This window comes from Poecilia latipinna, unplaced genomic scaffold (assembly GCF_001443285.1).
Source record: "Poecilia latipinna isolate Pla-1442-1.1 unplaced genomic scaffold, P_latipinna-1.0 Scaffold1418, whole genome shotgun sequence".
Lineage (NCBI taxonomy): Eukaryota > Metazoa > Chordata > Actinopteri > Cyprinodontiformes > Poeciliidae > Poecilia > Poecilia latipinna.
The window spans coordinates 125989-144546 of NW_015114034.1; the positions used below are offsets into that span (position 1 = coordinate 125989).

General features: G+C 38.8%; 1 protein-coding gene across 5 annotated transcripts in view; it reads left to right on the forward strand.

Moving 5' to 3' along the window:
- col11a1a (collagen, type XI, alpha 1a) overlaps positions 1–18558 on the forward strand; it is a 106214-nt gene that overhangs the window by 60325 nt on the left and 27331 nt on the right. For all 5 annotated transcript variants that reach the window (XM_015056928.1, XM_015056929.1, XM_015056930.1 and 2 more), the window contains 9 exons: positions 2077–2121; positions 2221–2274; positions 2407–2451; positions 5257–5310; positions 5715–5768; positions 10426–10479; positions 10563–10670; positions 13254–13343; positions 15791–15844. In XM_015056928.1, the coding sequence (XP_014912414.1) occupies positions 2077–2121; positions 2221–2274; positions 2407–2451; positions 5257–5310; positions 5715–5768; positions 10426–10479; positions 10563–10670; positions 13254–13343; positions 15791–15844 (558 nt within the window). The remainder of the gene's footprint in view (positions 1–2076; positions 2122–2220; positions 2275–2406; positions 2452–5256; positions 5311–5714; positions 5769–10425; positions 10480–10562; positions 10671–13253; positions 13344–15790; positions 15845–18558) is intronic.

Here is an 18558-nt window from a genome sequence, read left to right on the forward strand (position 1 = left end):
GTATATATTCCATTGACGGAATGTAACTTTAACATATTAATTTCTCATATGTTAACATAAAGGCTCGTTTTGATGAAGTATAAGTTGCTACTTACAGGCGTTGCTTCAAAGAATTCAACCTGGAATGCAGCGTTCATAACAGAGACGTGTGTTCATCTGCTCTACCACTAGCAAACAACCGCAATCATTAAATAACATAAAAGTCAAGCAGTTCCCTAAAAGTCCAACAGATGGCAGCCATGCACCATGCAAAACAAAACACCCACAGTTTACAGGACACACTTCCTGCTAAAGAGAAACATCCAAACACCCACAGTTCCTGCTAAAGAGCCCCCTGGTGGTTGAAGAAAAATCCACATATAAACTGGAAAATACAATAAATATAAACAAAAAATCTGAATGCTCTCTAGTATTGTTCAGGGGGCCGGACCAAATGTGGAGGCGGGCCGGATCCGGCCCGCGGGCCGTAGTTTGGGGACCCCTGGTTTAGGGGTTAGCAGAGCTTATTTCCTGTTTTCAATTGCTACAAACTGTGAAGAATAAGAAATGGTGCAAAGTGATCTATTAAGGAGTTTCTATAGACTTTTACCAAGCAGATACATTATAGCAACATTATAGGACTGTGGTCTGCTTTCTGCACGTTGTCATTACATTAGAAACACGAACACCGTTACATCATTGGTGATTGTGTTAGCTTTGTCCCTGAGGTAACAGCATTCAGCAACGGTTGCACAAAAAAGACCCGACTATGAATATAGCAGGTAAAAGAAAAAAATCTTTATGGTGGGATGTTCAGCTACAGTGAATATGGCTTTAATGATGTCTAGAATCAAGACAGTTTCTTATTGAGCTGTGTTGCCACCAGTGCAGAGCTTGCTTGGACGCTTGGACAACACTCTTAGAAGAAGAACCGCTGCTAATAATAAAAAACAACCATTTCATAAAAAATTTTAAAAAATCAATACCAGCTGCAAATCTACCAGAAATATCAACATGGACCTCAGAAGTTTGGTGCAAGAATTATTTCCTTGTTGAAATTCTTTTTTAATTGGCTGGAAACATCTAGAAAATAATGTCTAGAGAGCCAACTGCAAACCGCTTGGCAAAAAAAAAAAAATAAATAAATAAGAGCAGAAATGAGAAGATAATGGATGGAATTTAGCTCAAAAGTTCACATCCTGTACGAAGATGTTAACGCTCCAAATGCCGACTCCAACTTACATTTTGATGAGTTTGGTTCTAATAGCCTGCAAAGCTAATAAAAGGTTTTATGTGTTCTTCACAAAAACGGCAGAAATACATCAAATAATCTTAGGCTAAGCTACAAAATATTTGTGTTTTAGTCGAAACCTTGGGGACTGACTCCATATAAACAAATCAACCTGCAGCCCGGCCACAGATAATTGCTTTTGCACATTTTGTAGAAACAACAGTGGAAGCATTATTAGCTTATTTTATTCTAAAGTGAGGCATACGACTTGTGTTGCTTATTTTTCTGATGAATAGCAGCTAGTAGTTAAAATAGATGAGGCAGGATTTCTTCTCCTACTCCTCTCCAGATCTGAACAGCACAACGAATTCATTATTTTTCGAAACTTTTGACGGCACTGCGTGTCCTTTTGGCATTGATGTAAAATTGACTTGGCGTGCAGAAACAGGAAAACAAGTAGAATAGAATGATTTTATTTTATTTCACTGTCTTTGCTCTTGTCTGTAAACTCTGCAGTCCTCTCAGCAGCTCCACCCACACACCGCTTCCCTGCAACGTGAGCCACCGTATTGTTGGCATTTTTAAACAGCATACTGATTAAACAAACAAAAAAGAAAAAATCCCACTTCTACTCCCTTTGGCGTTAAAGTTATTTGAATCCGATGCAATGCCCTGACAATGACTGATTTCTGTTTAATGTCTGTGTTAAGAAATAAAACCAGACTTTTGCTTCAGACAGTGGCGCAAATCCTCAAGGTTTTCTCTGCAGCACTGTAATGATATCGATCCGTGTCTAGGAAATATCAGGAGAAAGCGCAGAACAAAGACAAACCTTATAAAACTGTTTCCTTTTGGCTGTCCAACAGGGCATTGCTGGGAAACCTGGTCCCAGAGGACAAAGAGGTCCAACGGTATGTCCTCGTCCCTCGATGATTTATTTATCGACCATCAAACAATCTGAAAACGGCAAAGACATCATATTAACCAACCGTTTCTCGTCCTCTCTTTAGGGGCCTCGTGGTGCTCGAGGAGCCAGAGGTCTAACGGGCAAACCCGGTCCCAAGGTAAACCCGCCGCAACAAAACATGATTGTTTCATGGAGTCCAAAACTTCTGTGAAGTATTTTATCCTCCAGCTGAAGCCCATCAGAAATAAGTTCATATTGAGCCGCAGTGATGCTGTGCTGTGTGTTTCAGGGAACAGCAGGAAACGACGGCCCCCCTGGCCCGCCTGGCGAGAGAGTAAGTCCTCTACACGTGTGTTTCGTGTCCGTATAATCCATGATGCAAAAATAATGCAGTAAGTCTCAGCGTGCATTAATACACACTTACTACAAAATCAATCAATCAGCCAATGAAAACTAGTTTAGCTTCTCCGTACAGAGGCATCTGGGGCTGATGCGCCATCTGCTTTGTGCTACCGGTGCGCTTTCCTCTGTTTGTTCTCATCATTTGGTCTGATTTTAGTGCTAACCTGATGTCTTAGTCCTACAACATGGTGGCGGCTGCCATCTGTCTGCCTGCCTTAACGTCTCCGTGAAGCCGCCGGTCAGAGTGTGTGGCGCTGGCTGGGGCACCAAGTGTGTCGACGTCCCGGGTTTCTTTCCAGAACTTTCTTAAACCTTTTGTACCCCATTTTTAAGACCCCTTTTAAATAGACAGAAAGAAAGCAAACTGAGTTTTCGAAACTAAAAAAACCACCTTGATATCAACCCACGTACGGTTTGTTTTCTGGTTCTGGATTTTTAAGTTCCAATCATTACTGATCAGGTGCAAAATTAATTGATTTTCCTGAAAGTTTTTCATTTTAAAACGTTTAATAAAAATGAATTTGAATATGTTGCACACTACAGTAGCACATTTATTTTTTTTTCCTTTTGGTATTTCTCACAGATTTAATATCCATGAGAAATATTATTAAAATAATAAAGAATTTAACTAAATCAATTAAATTGATCCCTGAGGTCAGGTCTTTATGTTCTACGCTTAATACATCCATTTTTTTTGTTTGTTTCCTGACATTTTCTTTAATCCAAATCCCAGCAGTTGTATTCGCAGTGCTGTAATAAAGTGTATTTCTCCAAGAAATGAAAACGCTCCCAGTCTAAACATTTCAGCCCAGGGTGACCCAACTCAGCAGGAAAGTTAAAGTTGCTGCACAATATAAGTCTCCCAGCAGTGGTGCGCCGCATTTTATAACTTTCAGAGAATGTTTTTTTTCCTTCTTGAATTTCCAGCGTTGTTCTGGCGCTCTTTGATTTCGCTCCTTAACAGAGGAAATGTGACATTCCGACATGAATCTGGAGACAAAAGCCACAAAGGAGCAGCTTTAGACGATAAATCAGCTGCAGCACATGCTTCGTTTGTGTCCGCATTTGCATTTTTAGTGCGGAGACAGAGAGGAGAAGGAGTCGTTCTTAAAAACTCTGCAAGCTAGAATGAATTCAAACTCACGCAGGCCAGAGACCAAAATGCTGAAGGTCTTTTTTACTCTGTGAAAGCGCCTTCGTTTAGAAGAGTCAAATTGGTAGCTATTGTTGTTGGTGAACGAGGTGAATTGCATTTCTCCTCAGGATTATCTCCTAATATTTCACCTCAAGTCTTGTGATACCCCTTTGTGTAGTAAAATGTAATCTTTTATTTACTCCTGTTTAAAGTTAGCTTGTAAACCAACAAATCTTCAACATTCAAAGCCTAGTTTCTAAAAACAAAAAAAAAAAAAAAGACTTTTTCTTCTGTTAATTTAAAAGAAAAATGTTTTTCCCCGAAGCTCTTTAAAACTTCCCAAAGAGCGCAGCTTGATGTGACACTTCTGGTGATTCCGATTTGCAGATGCTGATAGGCAGCCATCAACCTTTTCAGCCCTGCGATCCTCTGTGGGCGGAGGGCAAGTCTGAGATTCAGTGATGTGACATTTCACTTGGCTAAAACGGAAGGTCATAAACGCCTCAGTCCTGACCGTTTAGACCTTCTTGACTTGAAACGGAAACGTTTATTTAAACATCTTTTGTATGCACAACCACAGAACAAGTGAATGAAAACAGAGCCGACGGCAAAGACGATATTTAGCTCGTTCTTGCCGATTTTTGGATCGCAAAGATCGGAGTCTGTTTTGTTTGACTCGAGCGTTCTGTAAAATCTCTGTTCTCTTTGGAAATGTTAGATTTTTTTTTTTTTGCATATAGAGAAACAAAAATATATTGCAAGAATTGCAGCAATTTCTTTTTTTTTAATCTTTTAGTATTAGGCTTACTACAGTTATGTTTTTGATATTTAAAGAGATGCAGAAAACGGTTTGCTTGATCTTTTTCGCATTTTGTCACATTATAACTTTAAACTTTCTGTGTTTTGCTTTGGTGTTTTTGATGACAGATCAGACACGACGTGAAAAAACTAAGTAATAATTTTACTTATGATTGAATATTAACTGATCTCATTTAATAGCATCGGAGTAGAGAGGACAATTCACAGCTATGCACTATTCTGTCATGTGAAATATAGTCAAAGTTGGAGGTTATAACATGACGAGATGTGAAGAAATGTAAGGGATACGCTGCGTTTGCGAAACACTGAAGGTAACATGGAGTCTTTTTGTTATTAGCAAGTAAACTATTATGTGGTCTAATTCGGCGTTATCAAATATATTTCTATGTCAGGGCTTGATGAAAGAGGAAATGAGATGACTTTATTTTTGTAAGCTTTATTACAGTCTGGTTTTATATATATATGTTTAAGTGTACAAAGCCAGAAAACAATATACTACCATATTCAAGGTAACTTGTAGTTGTTTCTCATACGTTGTATGAAAGAAAGCAAAAGAAAAAAATTATTTTATCACTCAGAAAAACACCAAATGAGATTCCACTGCAGCGTAAATCAGTGAGAAAAGATGTTTGTCGATTAATTGTGCAGATTTTATTTGCTTTACAAAATGTTTGGTTGGATTAGTTATGATCCACTCAGCAGTTTTCCCCGTTTTTGCACCAACCCATATTCAATACCGTGTAGTTTCTGCAGCTTAATAGGATTTCTTCTTGCTGGTTGCAGGGACCTCAAGGACCTCAGGGGCCAGTGGGCTTCCCTGGACCAAAGGGCCCCCCTGTGAGTAACTCTTCTCTGGTTTCACATGAGAGGCTCCGACAAGAACTCTGGATTAGCGTCTCTTCCAGGTTCTGAGTCTTAACCGTCCATCACTATTTAAACTCCAAACGCACATTAGGCTTGATTCAGACGGAGGACTATTTGGAGAACCTCGAGTGGTATTCATGAAGGTTCTCTCACATTTCAGTTCAGACAGGAAACAAGTGATAATTTATTTATTTTTTTACAATTATAGAACTTGGGGAAGTCTAGACATTTGTCCTTTCTGAATAATAAATAGAAACCGCAAACAGATAGTTATAAGAATCTGAGCAGAGAGGCTTTTGTACTACCAGTATTGATTTGTAAATAATATGATGGTCAATAATGTTGTAGTTATTAGTGTTTTTATTTTTCTCCGACAGGGACCACCTGGAAAGGACGGGCTTCCCGGACACCCTGGACAGCGTGGAGAGACGGTGAGGACAGGAGCACAACAGAACGGGAATCTTTCAATCACTCAGTCCAAAATATGAATCATCTCATTATTTTTAAATGCATTTATAGCAAAGATTTACTCTCTTTTTCACACATCTCAACTGCAGAATAAATCTGATTCAGTATATGATGGAGCTTATTGTTGAAATATTCATTTACTATTATTATTATCAAAGGAGGCTCTCTATAAATGTGGACTCTCCACATTTATTGGCACCAGGGTAAAACAAATTATAAAAATGTATCTTTTATTGCAGCGGCGTAATTTTCTGTCAACATTTAAATTTATGTTGTTTTTGATTTTAGTTTGAGAAAAAGAATGTTGAGAAAAAATAGATTTTAATAAAATCGTCATTAGTAATTTATATGAAGTAAGTGCAGGTGAAATTTAATTGTAAGTGTTGTATCCTTCTCCTGACTGCTACCTTTGTACCTTACCATTATGTTGGATGCTGTGGCAACTGTGTTTTTAGCTAAATGAGTAAATGTCAGGAATATCACAAAAAAACAACTGAACTTTACTTCAGGTTCATCAGATTCACTATAAATGATGGCAGATGTGAACGGAAGAAAACTGAATGTTGGAATCGAATCAAAAGGTGATTCAACAAAGCTTGGTTAAAAGGTGGACACACTTAAGAGATACAGCATTTTCAAAAAACAAAGATTTACATTTTTCTGCCCAAAAAATGTTTTGTTTTTGAGCGAAACTGAATCTGAACATCATGGCCTTGTTAGTTTACGTTCTTAAAGGGGCATTTCAACTATTTTGTGAAACATTATGTACTTTACGCTTGTAGGTTTTAGTAGATTTTCTGTTTGGTGGTATTAGAAGCTGACCTGCATCAGAGGCGCATTTCTCTCAGCCGCTCTTCAAAATGGGAAAGATGAGAGAACATGACATTCAACAAATGTAGATGTTTGTTGGTGACAAAAAAAATGTCTACTTTTCTAGATTTGACCCAGTTATGGAAACAATAAAAAAAAAAAGTTTATCTTTCTACCACATCCAAATAAGAGGTAAAAATATCCCCAGAATTCACCGTTAGACGAGTTTCTACTCTGCAAATACACAAAATCCTATCAAGTATTTTTGGTCTCGTTTTAAGAGCAAATATATTATTATTACACCTGGAGTAAGACAAAAATAAATAAAAATACTTTTCGACAAGATGTAGTAGCTCCTTTTAAATAAATATACCCTTAATATCGATGATAAAGTACTAGTTTGACTGGCAGATTGTTTCACTCAAAACATTGGAAATAATCTGTCAGTGGATCTAGTTATTGTTTTCTTATTAATATTAATGAAATATTGCCTTAAAACAAACTCTGGAGTCTTGCTGAAAAGTTGCATGTAAGTTAGTTTTGTCTTTTCAAATGTATCAAGATATTTGCACTGGAAACTAGACCGGAAATACTGAATACGATTTTTAGTTTTTTTGCAGTGTACTGTAATTATTTCATGTGAAATTGTGTGAATACATCAGAAGAGTTTTTTTTACTCATAAACAGGGCTCGCTTACAAATATATATATGTTGATGCTGTGTATTGCTTAGCAGAACTCCCATCCTTAAGATAAAAGTAACCTGAAAACTGCTGCACTGTTTAACATGGATTCGCTGCAGCTTCCTCCAGCAGTCCCTGTTTGCCCCTAATGACTAATATCTTTACTAAATCTCAAGTAAAGCTGCACTGACTCATCAGGAATGTCCCAAGGACTACTGTATAAGAATTACCCCACTGGAAAGGAAGAAAAAAAAAAAACCTGATTCGATCCCATCTTGCAATTGCTGCATTCCCCCTGCTCTCATCTTCGATCCCTGCACTTAGTATGCGTCAGTGAACCTTTGCTCGACGAGTCTCTGAGGACGATAAATTTCACTGCGGGCCTGACGGATCGTCAACCCCGTTATTAGAGCTTCCGCTTCCACCTGTCCCCTTCCCTGTAGATAACGGGGCGCACAACAAGCGAGCTCTTCCCTCCGCCCGCCGCGCCTCGAGCCGTAATGATTGACTCCTAAGCGGCGTTAAGGGCTGCAGATTTACGTCCCGGCGAACAGGCGACACGAGCATCCAATATGAAAATGGATCACGGCAATAAAGACGCCCGATCCGAGCAAAACAATCCGGATTTCAGGAAGTGCAAATCAAGCGTCAATGCCCGCGTCTCCTCTGCGACGCCGTTGACCTGGAGGCGCTTCATTGAATAATACATCACCCTGAATGACAAAGTATTGTGATCAATAAGCCCGGGGACTCACCGCGCGTCAGCTGGGATTGGCTTCCTGAGCGCCCGGATCTAAATCTTTCTCTGGTTTTAGGATGATAAGTTTCAAATCAACTTATCCTCTGAAAATTGCTTATGGATTTGAGAACCGAGGGACTGGGCGATCGCATCAAGCTGGAAAAGTCAGGTGAAAGTCAAAATGAAGAAGTCGGTGTGAGCTCGAAGCTGTTAGTACAGTTAAGCGACTTCACTTTAGCCTCGTCATTCTCAGAGATTCAGAGCAAAGCGGATCTTTAAAGTGTTTACTGGTGGAATCCTGTTTGCTAAGGCCATGTGTGTGAGAATGTCAGCGCTTATCGTAGAAAAAAAAACACAATTTCCCAGTTGCGGTGTTTCCATTAAAGAAGAAAGGCAATTAGAATCACACATGAATACGTTTGTTCACACAATAAGTCAGTAAAAATGATGCCAAGCCATCATCCCCTCACTACTTCCTGTCATCGTCGTCTTCTTCGTGATTTGCGCCAGAGGCAACATCCAGTTCTTGGTCCTGTGAGTCGTGTGATGCGGAGAAAAGCATTCCCATTGCACTTTTGCAAAATAAACCAAAACCCCACCTCATCCTGCCCCCAAAACTTTTTCTTTTTCTTTCTTTGGGAAATTGCTAAATTCATTTTCGAAATGTCAACTTGTGCAATTATTATATGGTCAATGGAAACGCAACTAGTGTTGACGATAGACTGCCTGTTCAGTAGAGAAACTTCTGTCACGTTACGAACACAAACCTAAAGGTGATTTTTCTTTTTTCCGTTTTCTTTTTTTTGGTATTTTGTGTGACAGGGCAACACAAACTAGAGCATAATTGTCAATCAGAAGCAAAAATGACACATCACATTTAGTTAATTTATTTTATTTTTTTTATAAAAATCTGAAAAGCTAAGCAAAGGTTTGTGTTCAGCTCCTCTGACGCTGTGAAATTTAATCCTGTGCCTCAGGAAGTCACCTAATTAGGAAGTGGAGGGTTTCTTCTTTGTAGAGCACCTGAGATGCGACTCGAGGGACGTGGAGGAGATCAGACCTTTGCTTTGATTCTGAGATCAATTAGGGACGCCAGACTACACGGCGCTCTCGGGGGGCCGCCGCTCCTGAAAACCCGTTGGATTTGAAAGGTTTCCTGTAGATATGCAACATAATTATCACCTGAGCAGAGTTTTTATTGTTGTAGCGTTTTCCTTATGGCTTAAAATCTCCAGAAGTTTCGGAGACATCAGAATACTATGAAAAGAAAGTAAAGCAAGCAAAAGGAGATCATTTTTGGAAAAATTTACCTAGCAAGAGGTTGTTTAACACAGTACGTTTTCAAGGGTCTTTGAAATTAGCGAAAGACCTGAGTTAACTGTGTGGTCACGCCATTAAAATGCGAACCTGAATGAGCAAAATTGCCCATTTCTGCCCAATTACTGGGAATGTTGTGGAGTTTAGACCCGAATGCTGATGCATTTTGCTCCTGAGAGGCACTCTTGTCTTTTTCAGTGTCTAGTCAAGTGTAATTTTCTTCTCTTTTATCACCTTTTTTACGATTTTACTGTCAGTCTGAACTCCATAAGCTGCATGTATGATACATCACGTTTATTCAGTAAATCTCCACGTTGCTTTGCTAATTTCGCAGCCACATTTTTTAATATCTAGCTTTCAACAACCCAGAGAGAACAAAAACCCCTCTGAATCCTGAAAAATCTTGAATGTTGAACTGATTTCAGAGTTTTTTTCCAAATCAGTTGAGATCCTTATGGAGGGGAAAAAAGAAAACCAGGATCTCCAATATAATGTATCTAACATTGAAACATAAACATGTTCTGTCATCAGTTTTGCTTTTTGTTTTGATTGCAAAACATCAAATCCTACACAAGAAAAAACACAGTTTTCATCTACATTAAGCTGATAATTTTAACATATTTAAAAATAGTTTGGAGTCAGTTCAGGAAACTCAGTCTTAGTGTATTTTGTCATTTAATCTTGATTCTTTTCATATAATGGAAATACTGTACTTTTCAAAACTTTGATGCATCTTTATGTCAGATTAAGGGAGGTGATCCTGGTCTAATTCAACTCATTTAGTTGATCTAGTTCATATGTATTGGTTTTTAGGTCTAAATAGTTTATCTACTTATTTCCAACATGCATGACGTTAACATTTCATCTCTTGTTAGATATTTCATGTTTTATTGCTTAAAATCGAGTTGGCTGAATTACAAATTTTTCTGTTTTTACGTTTTGAAATAAAAACTGCTTATGCTATTTGCAGATTTGAATCACTATTGAGTTGTTGTTTTCAAAAATTAAGAAGCCAATATTAAATGTATAACAAATATACAGCGTATTAAACCAACATCCATTTTGATTTCAGGGTTTCCAAGGAAAAACTGGCCCACCAGGACCAGGAGGTGTTGTCGGGCCTCAGGTAAGAAAGATTTTCAAACCACAGATTTATTTGTTATCAGAAAATTTGACCAATGTCATGATCTAAACATGTGATCATCTAAGGGACCCACTGGAGAGACCGGTCCTGTTGGTGAGCGAGGCCATCCTGGACCCCCAGGCCCACCTGGAGAGCAGGGTCTTCCTGGTGCTGCTGGCAAGGAGGGAGCCAAGGTATGGTTGTGGCATAAAATACTAAAACTATAGATACGCAAACAATAAATATGAAAGCTATGTAAGGAAGATGCCTGAACATTTGGAGATTCATATTAGATGATGCCAGGCTGGTGTTTCATAGGAGATCAGACAAATAAAATGAAAACTGTTCAGTCTATGACTGAGTTTAGATGTTATGAACACTTCCAAAGACTTATGACCTCTTAGGCTCACGAACACTCAATGGACAACTGGGTGTTTTGGAGTATCGTCTCTAGAAAGAGATTCGGACAAAATCAAATGCAAGATTCTCACTTTTCCTTTCCGCTCAAGCAGCAAGCAGCTCAGATCTTTCCATTCCCTCTCTGTTGTTCCCAGTCTGGCGATTTAGAAGAGCCCATTAGCAGCGGAGAACACTTTTTTTCTTTTTTTTTGTAAAGTTGAGCCAGAGACCTGAGACCAGCCCCTCATTGTCAGGATCCTCCAGCGTGGCCCCGCCCACCCGCCCGCCTCCCTCTGAGCTCCTTTTTTTTTATTTTCACCCCGTCTCCTCCGAGCGGACAGCTTAATCGAGTCTGTCGGCTCAATCCAAACTCCGAGCCACTCGCCGCCCCGCTTCCCTCCCACCTCGCTCAAACCTGTGCATCAGTATGCCAGTGTCACTTTGGCGAGGCCTTGGCAGCAGAGACCAAATCATCTAAAACCTCTCAGGCCTGCTGGTCTGGGCTTCACAGTGTGCAGATAAAAGTCAAAACACACACACACACACACAGGCAGTTTGGTGAAGTTTTTTCCACCACTTCATTCAAATATCATTGCTTTAGAAAAGCAGTAGTTTTTTGGCGCTTTTTCCCCCTTTGGAACAAAATACCAGAGAGGTGTTAAAATAAAAACTTTAATTGAGAATGTATGAACAGTAGAGAAAGAAATTGTTTCCTTTTTATATATATATTTATACTTTATTGCGTTAAAGAGTTTTCATTTCAGCCCAAATCTTTTCCTCTATATGTTCATTGACCGAATGTTCACACCGTGGCTGTTTGTGTGAAAACACTGATAGATTTGGTAATGCCTCTTCATTGACTGTGCTGCTGCAGCGCTGATGAATAGAAAATAATACACGCTTCAGGTAAATGCCACTAATGGGCCATTAGGGTTTGCCTGGTGCTTTTGAAACACGTACGCCTCTATTCCTGCTGGAAAGTACAAAGCCATTAGTTGATGCACAGTCAGTGTTTAGACATGGAGGACATGATATAGAATCTTTGTGAACTTGATTATTTTTGTTAGTAGAATTGAGTTCAAACGCATCAGATGCAAAATAAATAAAGATAATATCGACAGTAATTCACTACTGGAAACGAAAAACGTGAAAAATGTACATCGGGTACGTTTGGATATGCGTTCCGATGAGACTTGTTTTTAGATTAAAATGAGCTTTTCAAAATAACCATATGAAATTATGCAGAATACCAAATGTAAGCCTTATGATTGGATCCATTGAATAATTTATAATGGTAATAGATGTAACTCGTTTCACCTTTTTTGTTGTTTTTCTGATTTCATTGCGAGTGAATGCGGTATAAACTGACAACTTCTTTTATTCTCTCCTAAAGGTATAACCTTAATAATGTGTGGTTTTTCTGAATCAGTCGTCATTCAGCTGACATTATTCCTTAAAGTTAAATGTTCGTCTTGAAGTTTGGTTAAAAATGTTAATATAAGAATAATTATGACCTGATAAAAATCGATGCAAATTGCTCCCATTGGTGGACCGGTCTACATGTATTTAGTGTAATTTGCTTTGTGAATCTAGTTCAGTAAAAAAGGAAATGGCAAACGCAACACAGATTTATTTATTTATTTTTTGATGATTAGTGACCACTTCCTGGGTTTGTTGTTTTGCACAAATTTTACCTATTTTATTCTGGAGACTCAGTTGAAAAACAAAAACCAAACAAACTGTGATCTCACATACGAGTCACCAGCCACTTTAAGGTCGACTCCATGCCAAAGTCCGCTGCAGCAACAAAAAAGAAATAAACTTTTGAAACTAATTCAATAAAAACATAAAAAAATTTAATTTGTACTTTACATATTTCCCTATTGTGAATCTTCACCAGTCGAAGTATGTCGACGTCTGAAGCTGATACGATCAAAGACGCTCTCAACTGTTTAAGAAAATAAAAAATAGTCCTCTGCACCATGGTGAGCACTTAATGCAGATATGAAATGAAAAACTCCTTCTGTCTACAACTGGCAGCTAATTTTTTTGTTACGCCCTCCCAATCTGTGCCGCCCTGGGCAGAAACCCACGTCATCAAAAGCAGCAACTGTTTACAACCAAACAAGTGGCTGAAGGAATTTTCTTCAGATAGTGATTCTGTGAAGCTTTTGTCAGACATTGTCTTAATAATAGCTCACAGTTGTCGTTCATGTGCAAAAAACATTTAAACTTTGATTCCTTTTCTCTTATTAAGACATTATAAAACACAATTTAAGTCTGGAATGTTCATCCAGTCGTTTTTGACATATTTCAGCTGATTTTCTGACACTGCGAACAATAATAATAATTAAAAAAAACAATTTCTGTGTATGCAGGGTGATCCTGGACCACAAGGCTCCCCTGGTAAAGACGGTCCGCCGGGCCTTCGTGGCTTCCCCGGAGAGAGAGGTCTACCCGGTGCCACGGTAAGAACCGGGTACTTCACCCGCAGCTATCCGTCACAGTTTTTCTCCACATGCGCCTGCTGGTAGAAAGTGATAGACCACAGCTACATAACAAATGAACCCGCACCTATCTGGAGCTGTTCACTTCATTAGAGGCAGCAGCCCTGGAATGCACTCGCAGCAATCAATCCGGTGGGAGGAAATCCGAAGTGACATCTAACAAATGAACAGGCGCTGCTCCTGCGCTGCTCCACCGCCGCAGAATCCACGGCTTGGACCGCTGCAGTGGATAATGGGCCTCCTTTTTTTTTTTTTTTAGAGAATTTGGGATTTGTTAGGGACTTATTTTGAAAGTCTTTTCCCCAGTTTAACTCAAGGACGTCTATTGTTTCATCATTCGTCAGTGCCAGCGCTTTGGAAGGCGCGGCATTTTGTTGCCGCATGCATTATTTAGTAAATAAATAATTAAGTCAAAAATGTTGGCAATTAGACTGGAGTGGCGCGGGACAGATACACTGCCGGGGAAACAAAGCATTTCCTCAAGGTCATCTGAACTCGGCAGGACATGCCTGATTGTTTCCTGCCATCGTAATTTAGCCCAACACGCAGCCACCGTCTGCAGAAACTCATCACCCATACTGCCTTGTGCTGCTCTGGAGCTCACTGGGGAGTTGCACACACATACAAACACTCGTGCATGCATGCAAACACATGTTGGACCTTGATAGATATATATAATAAAGCACACTCTGTGCAATGTTTTATTTTCTTGCCACACAACCACAGAGGCTGGAATATGGATTTGAATTGTTTACTCTCACTTACAGTACGGCTGTTCAACATTTGGATGACTTCTGAACTTTTTCTTCATCCAGAGAGCAGAAATGGGAAGAGCAACCCAAAACTAGTACTCAAGTGAGAGCAGCAATACTTCAACATATTTTTACTCAAGGAAAAGTAAGAAGTGGAAATTACTGACGCAACAGTAAGAAAGGTATTTGGTAGAAAGTCTAATCGAGTACTGAGTAACTGATCACATTATCAATCGTTTAATATTTAAAATTGACATCATCAGATGGACTAAAATGTAAAGTTAAGTGGAGGTTTTGGTTATTTAAGGACCAAAAAAAAATCAGGGAAAATATTTTTTTTCCAAATCAGTTTCTTACAATATAAAACTTATGAAACTCTTAGTTGAATTTTAGGTTAAAACATATTTGTTTATTCTGTGGGTAGATAGAAATTTTTACTCAAATAAGAGTAGCAACACTTCATAGTAAAATTACTCAAGTAAAAGAAAAAACTACAGTGTACTCCCTAAAAGTAATTTTTTAATCCCTAAAAGTCACTCAAGTAATAGTAATTGAGTAAATGTAACTAGTTACTGCCCAGAGAAGGACATTTATAAAACATATCATGTGTATTTACCTTCAGAGGAAAGTACACTTGTTTGAATTTTAAAAAATAATTCAAATTTTCTTGGACTTTTCAAAAGTCCTTCATATCCAACTTCACACCTATAAACTTATCATTTTGTTTCTGTTCAAGTAAAATCAACACAATCTGATAAGAAAATTAGAACTTTAGTCAAATGAGACTAATTTTATGAATAAAATTTTAATAGTAAGGCAACTTCATTTGATTAAGTTTCTTCATACTTTAGTCCCAAGAGTCCACGATTGAGACTCATTTATATGCAGCTCCAACAACTTGGACAAATTGGACAAATTGAATTAACTAACAAATACAACAACAAAGGGTGGTGGTTCTTTTGCCACACGCAAACCAATAAAAATTAATAAATCATCTCTATCCCCCATTTCCATTACCACCCTGGGCAACCGCCCATCCAGCCCCTATCTCATTTTTCTAATGCTAATAGATTTTGAAGAAAGCAATGAGAAAGAGCTCCAGTAATATCCTCATGTGCCAATCCTCGATCTTTGTTTTAGGAGGAGGAAGTCTCCTCTCCCTTTTTTTAAGTTTTACAAACACGTGTAAAAAAATTAAAATAAAGTAAATAACTAAGCCAAACAACATTTGTGAAAGTTGAGGTAGTTTTTCTGATTCTCAGCCGGACTCAATTATGTGTTAAAGCACCAAACCGATTTCAAACATGCTCTTTATATGATGAAGCTGTTCAAGCCAACTCCATAAAGTGGGTTTTATGATGATGATGATGATTTTCAACCTCCTTACTACTTTTTTTGGACTTTCTATTCGAGCCCGTGTTTCTGCCAGAATGAAAATGTCAATCGTAATTCATGGCTCAGAACGTGGAGGGTGAGAAGCTCTGAATTTTCTTCGGCGCTCACTCATTTTGGGATAAAGTGACAAACCAGCAAACGGAGGCAGACAGTTGGAGCATTTAATGAAACCTGTGCTGAGATCCACCATGGAGATTGTAGCGTTATTACTGGCAGATGTGGAGATTGTAACGGTCAGTTTTGTTTCTCTCTTCGTTTCAGGGCCCAGCTGGTCTGAAGGGCGGAGAGGGACCCCAAGGTCCACCCGGTCCTGTTGTAAGTACTCTGGCTTTTACTCATTTCCTGACAACATTCTCATTAATGTCTGTACACCATGTTAAAAGCTTTAAGGTTTACAAGTGCAGGTTGCTTAAAAGTGGTTTGCATCATTTAGATAAAAAAAAGATCACTGTGTGTTTCAATCTATTTCTTTCTCCTGACTCAATAAGAGTGTGATATATTTATTCACTTGTCAAAAACCAGACTTCATTGTGTCTGGTTTTTGTTGTTGTCGTCTGTCATCGTCGTACCTCGTTCTTCTAAAGTGGAACTGAAGTATAAACTTCACTCACACATGCACTAATGAATGAGTGTGCAGGCATTACAATGCATTACGTGTCAGAACAATCATCTGTTGTTTTCAGATAGTTTACAAATAACTTTTAAAAGCATTTAATGCATGTGAATTCAGGCTCCTTTACTCTGATACTGATAAATCTGTTGCAAGAAATGACCTTCTGATTAGTAAACCCAGAGTACAGTTAAATCCCAGCGTTAAAACAAATGGTATATATAGCATCTTACTGACCAATCAAAGCACTCACACTCTGTTCTTGACTTTTAGTTGCTTCTGAATAATTTCCTGTCTCCCCGACTGAAGGCTTTTTTTCCTTGTCTAGTAGTTTCTTTGAGTCACTGGTGATCCAGTGTTTGTCGCTGCTCTGGCGGGGACGATGTTGTCCCAAAACAGTCGCACACTCAGTCATGACATTGCTTATCTGGTGAAGCAGCTCTAAGCAGCCCTGTCGGCCTTCTTCAGCTTCCTCTGACCACCTTCTTGGAGTTTTCTTCATTACAGATGTGTTGTGACCATGACATTTATATTCTGAGCAGAAAAAAAAAACTAAATTAACAGATTAGGTCTCTCTTTGAAGATGTGTGAATCTTTGACGTTTGTATAAAACAAATCCAATTTTGGAAATGTAACAGACAGCAAGGCGTTCTTAAAATCATTACATATTGCCACAAGTACATAGGAGTGTTGTGTCTGCAGCATAGCGACTACTGAACTGATGACATCACATTCATGGTGATGTCAGAGGACACTATGATCACTAGCTAAGCTAAATGCTAAGAGTTAGATATCCGGGTCACAGAGACAACAGATGGACATGTTACAGACGGCACCTTCACTTCTTCTTCTTTTCTTTTGCCGCTCCTCTTTGAGTCTGTCAGGAAGCCCAGCAGAAAGACATCGCAGTCGGGGACGTAATCCTGCCTCCGTGTCACAGAGGCTACTTTGGCTCGTTCTTCGTTCGCCAACATGTTTGACAAAGATCTCACGATTGTTGGAGGAGATGGTTTTAAATTCCTCCTTCTCTCCCTCTTTGCTCCTGCTCTCCATCCATGCCGCCTCCTTCTCTGCTAATCTGGGATTTGTTTGAGCAGTTGAGGTATTATTTGAGCTTTTGCAACGTTAATCAGTTGCTCCGGGTTGTATAGCGCCTCGTTGCTATGGCTACGTGTCATAATAAATGTCCAAAAGTTAAAAAAAATAATAATACTGCCAGCAATAATAAATGTCCAAAAAAAGAAAAGCAGTGCCTCTGTAATAAAGTAACAGTTTGTTACAGAGTAAAAGCTCAGTAAATATTGCAACTAACTTGTACGAAGGCTATAAATACTCTTGCAAGGTACTGGATGTATTTGTCAAAAAAATAAATAAACAAAATAAAACTAACTGTTTTAGCTAAATACAGGATTAGAAATCTTAAAATTCAGTCAATGATAAACATTAGGGGATATTAAATGTACTAAATTAATTCTGTTGTTTGGGGTCAACCAAATAGATGTCATGCATTCAGACTCACTTATCCACATCTCCTGTGCCGTTCCCTGCAAAAACAGCAGCGTACTCTATCAAGACTATTTGTTCTCTTGCCTCCTGGCACACGAAGAGAGAAGCAAACAAACAAATGCTCTCTCAATAAAACCACACAGCCATGAAGCGTCCATATGCTGAGTCAAAATATTGAGTAAGCCTGGGAGTTCCTCCTACACATCCCAGATCAATCCCAGAGGTTTCAGCCGGGGAATGTATACACGCTCCTTTCTTTTTCTGCTTTTCAGAGGACTGTACTTATTTAAGTAGTTTTTTGATAACTTCAAGCTTTTCTCTCAATTCGCATGCAGCAGCACTTCTTAAAAAGACGAAGCAAACTGAGATAATGGCACAGCATAGCTCGTAACGCTGAGCTGCGACTGAACAGAAGTTCTCCCTTGAAGTGAAATTGTTCAAATTATTGAAAAACTAATATACATGTTGTATTCAAACGGCCTGATTTTGCCTCTGGAAATGGTCTTTGTTTTCTTTTGTTGTTTTTTTGTTTTGTTTTTTTTCAAATTATTAACAGAGGTTCCTATGATGAAAACATCCTGTTCCACGGCATGTGTTCAAATGAATGCAAAGTTCTCCGTGAATATAATGAAACATGCTGGAAGGATGTCAGGACAGAAAATCAGTAGAACCGACCTGGACCTGATCCAAAATTCAGGCCGGGTCAGGCCAAAATCACAAGGTTGAGGGTCAGCTTTCCCTGTTGGGCTTTTAGTAAATCTACAATACAGACAGCAGACACAAAACTAAACAGGAATGCATGACGTAAAGTTGTGCCAATCTGTTCACTCTAGTCTAACTAGAGGAGTAGATGGCTTACACTGTGAAGGAAGGAAGGAATGAAGGAGGAAGGAAGGAAGGAGAAGGAAGGGAG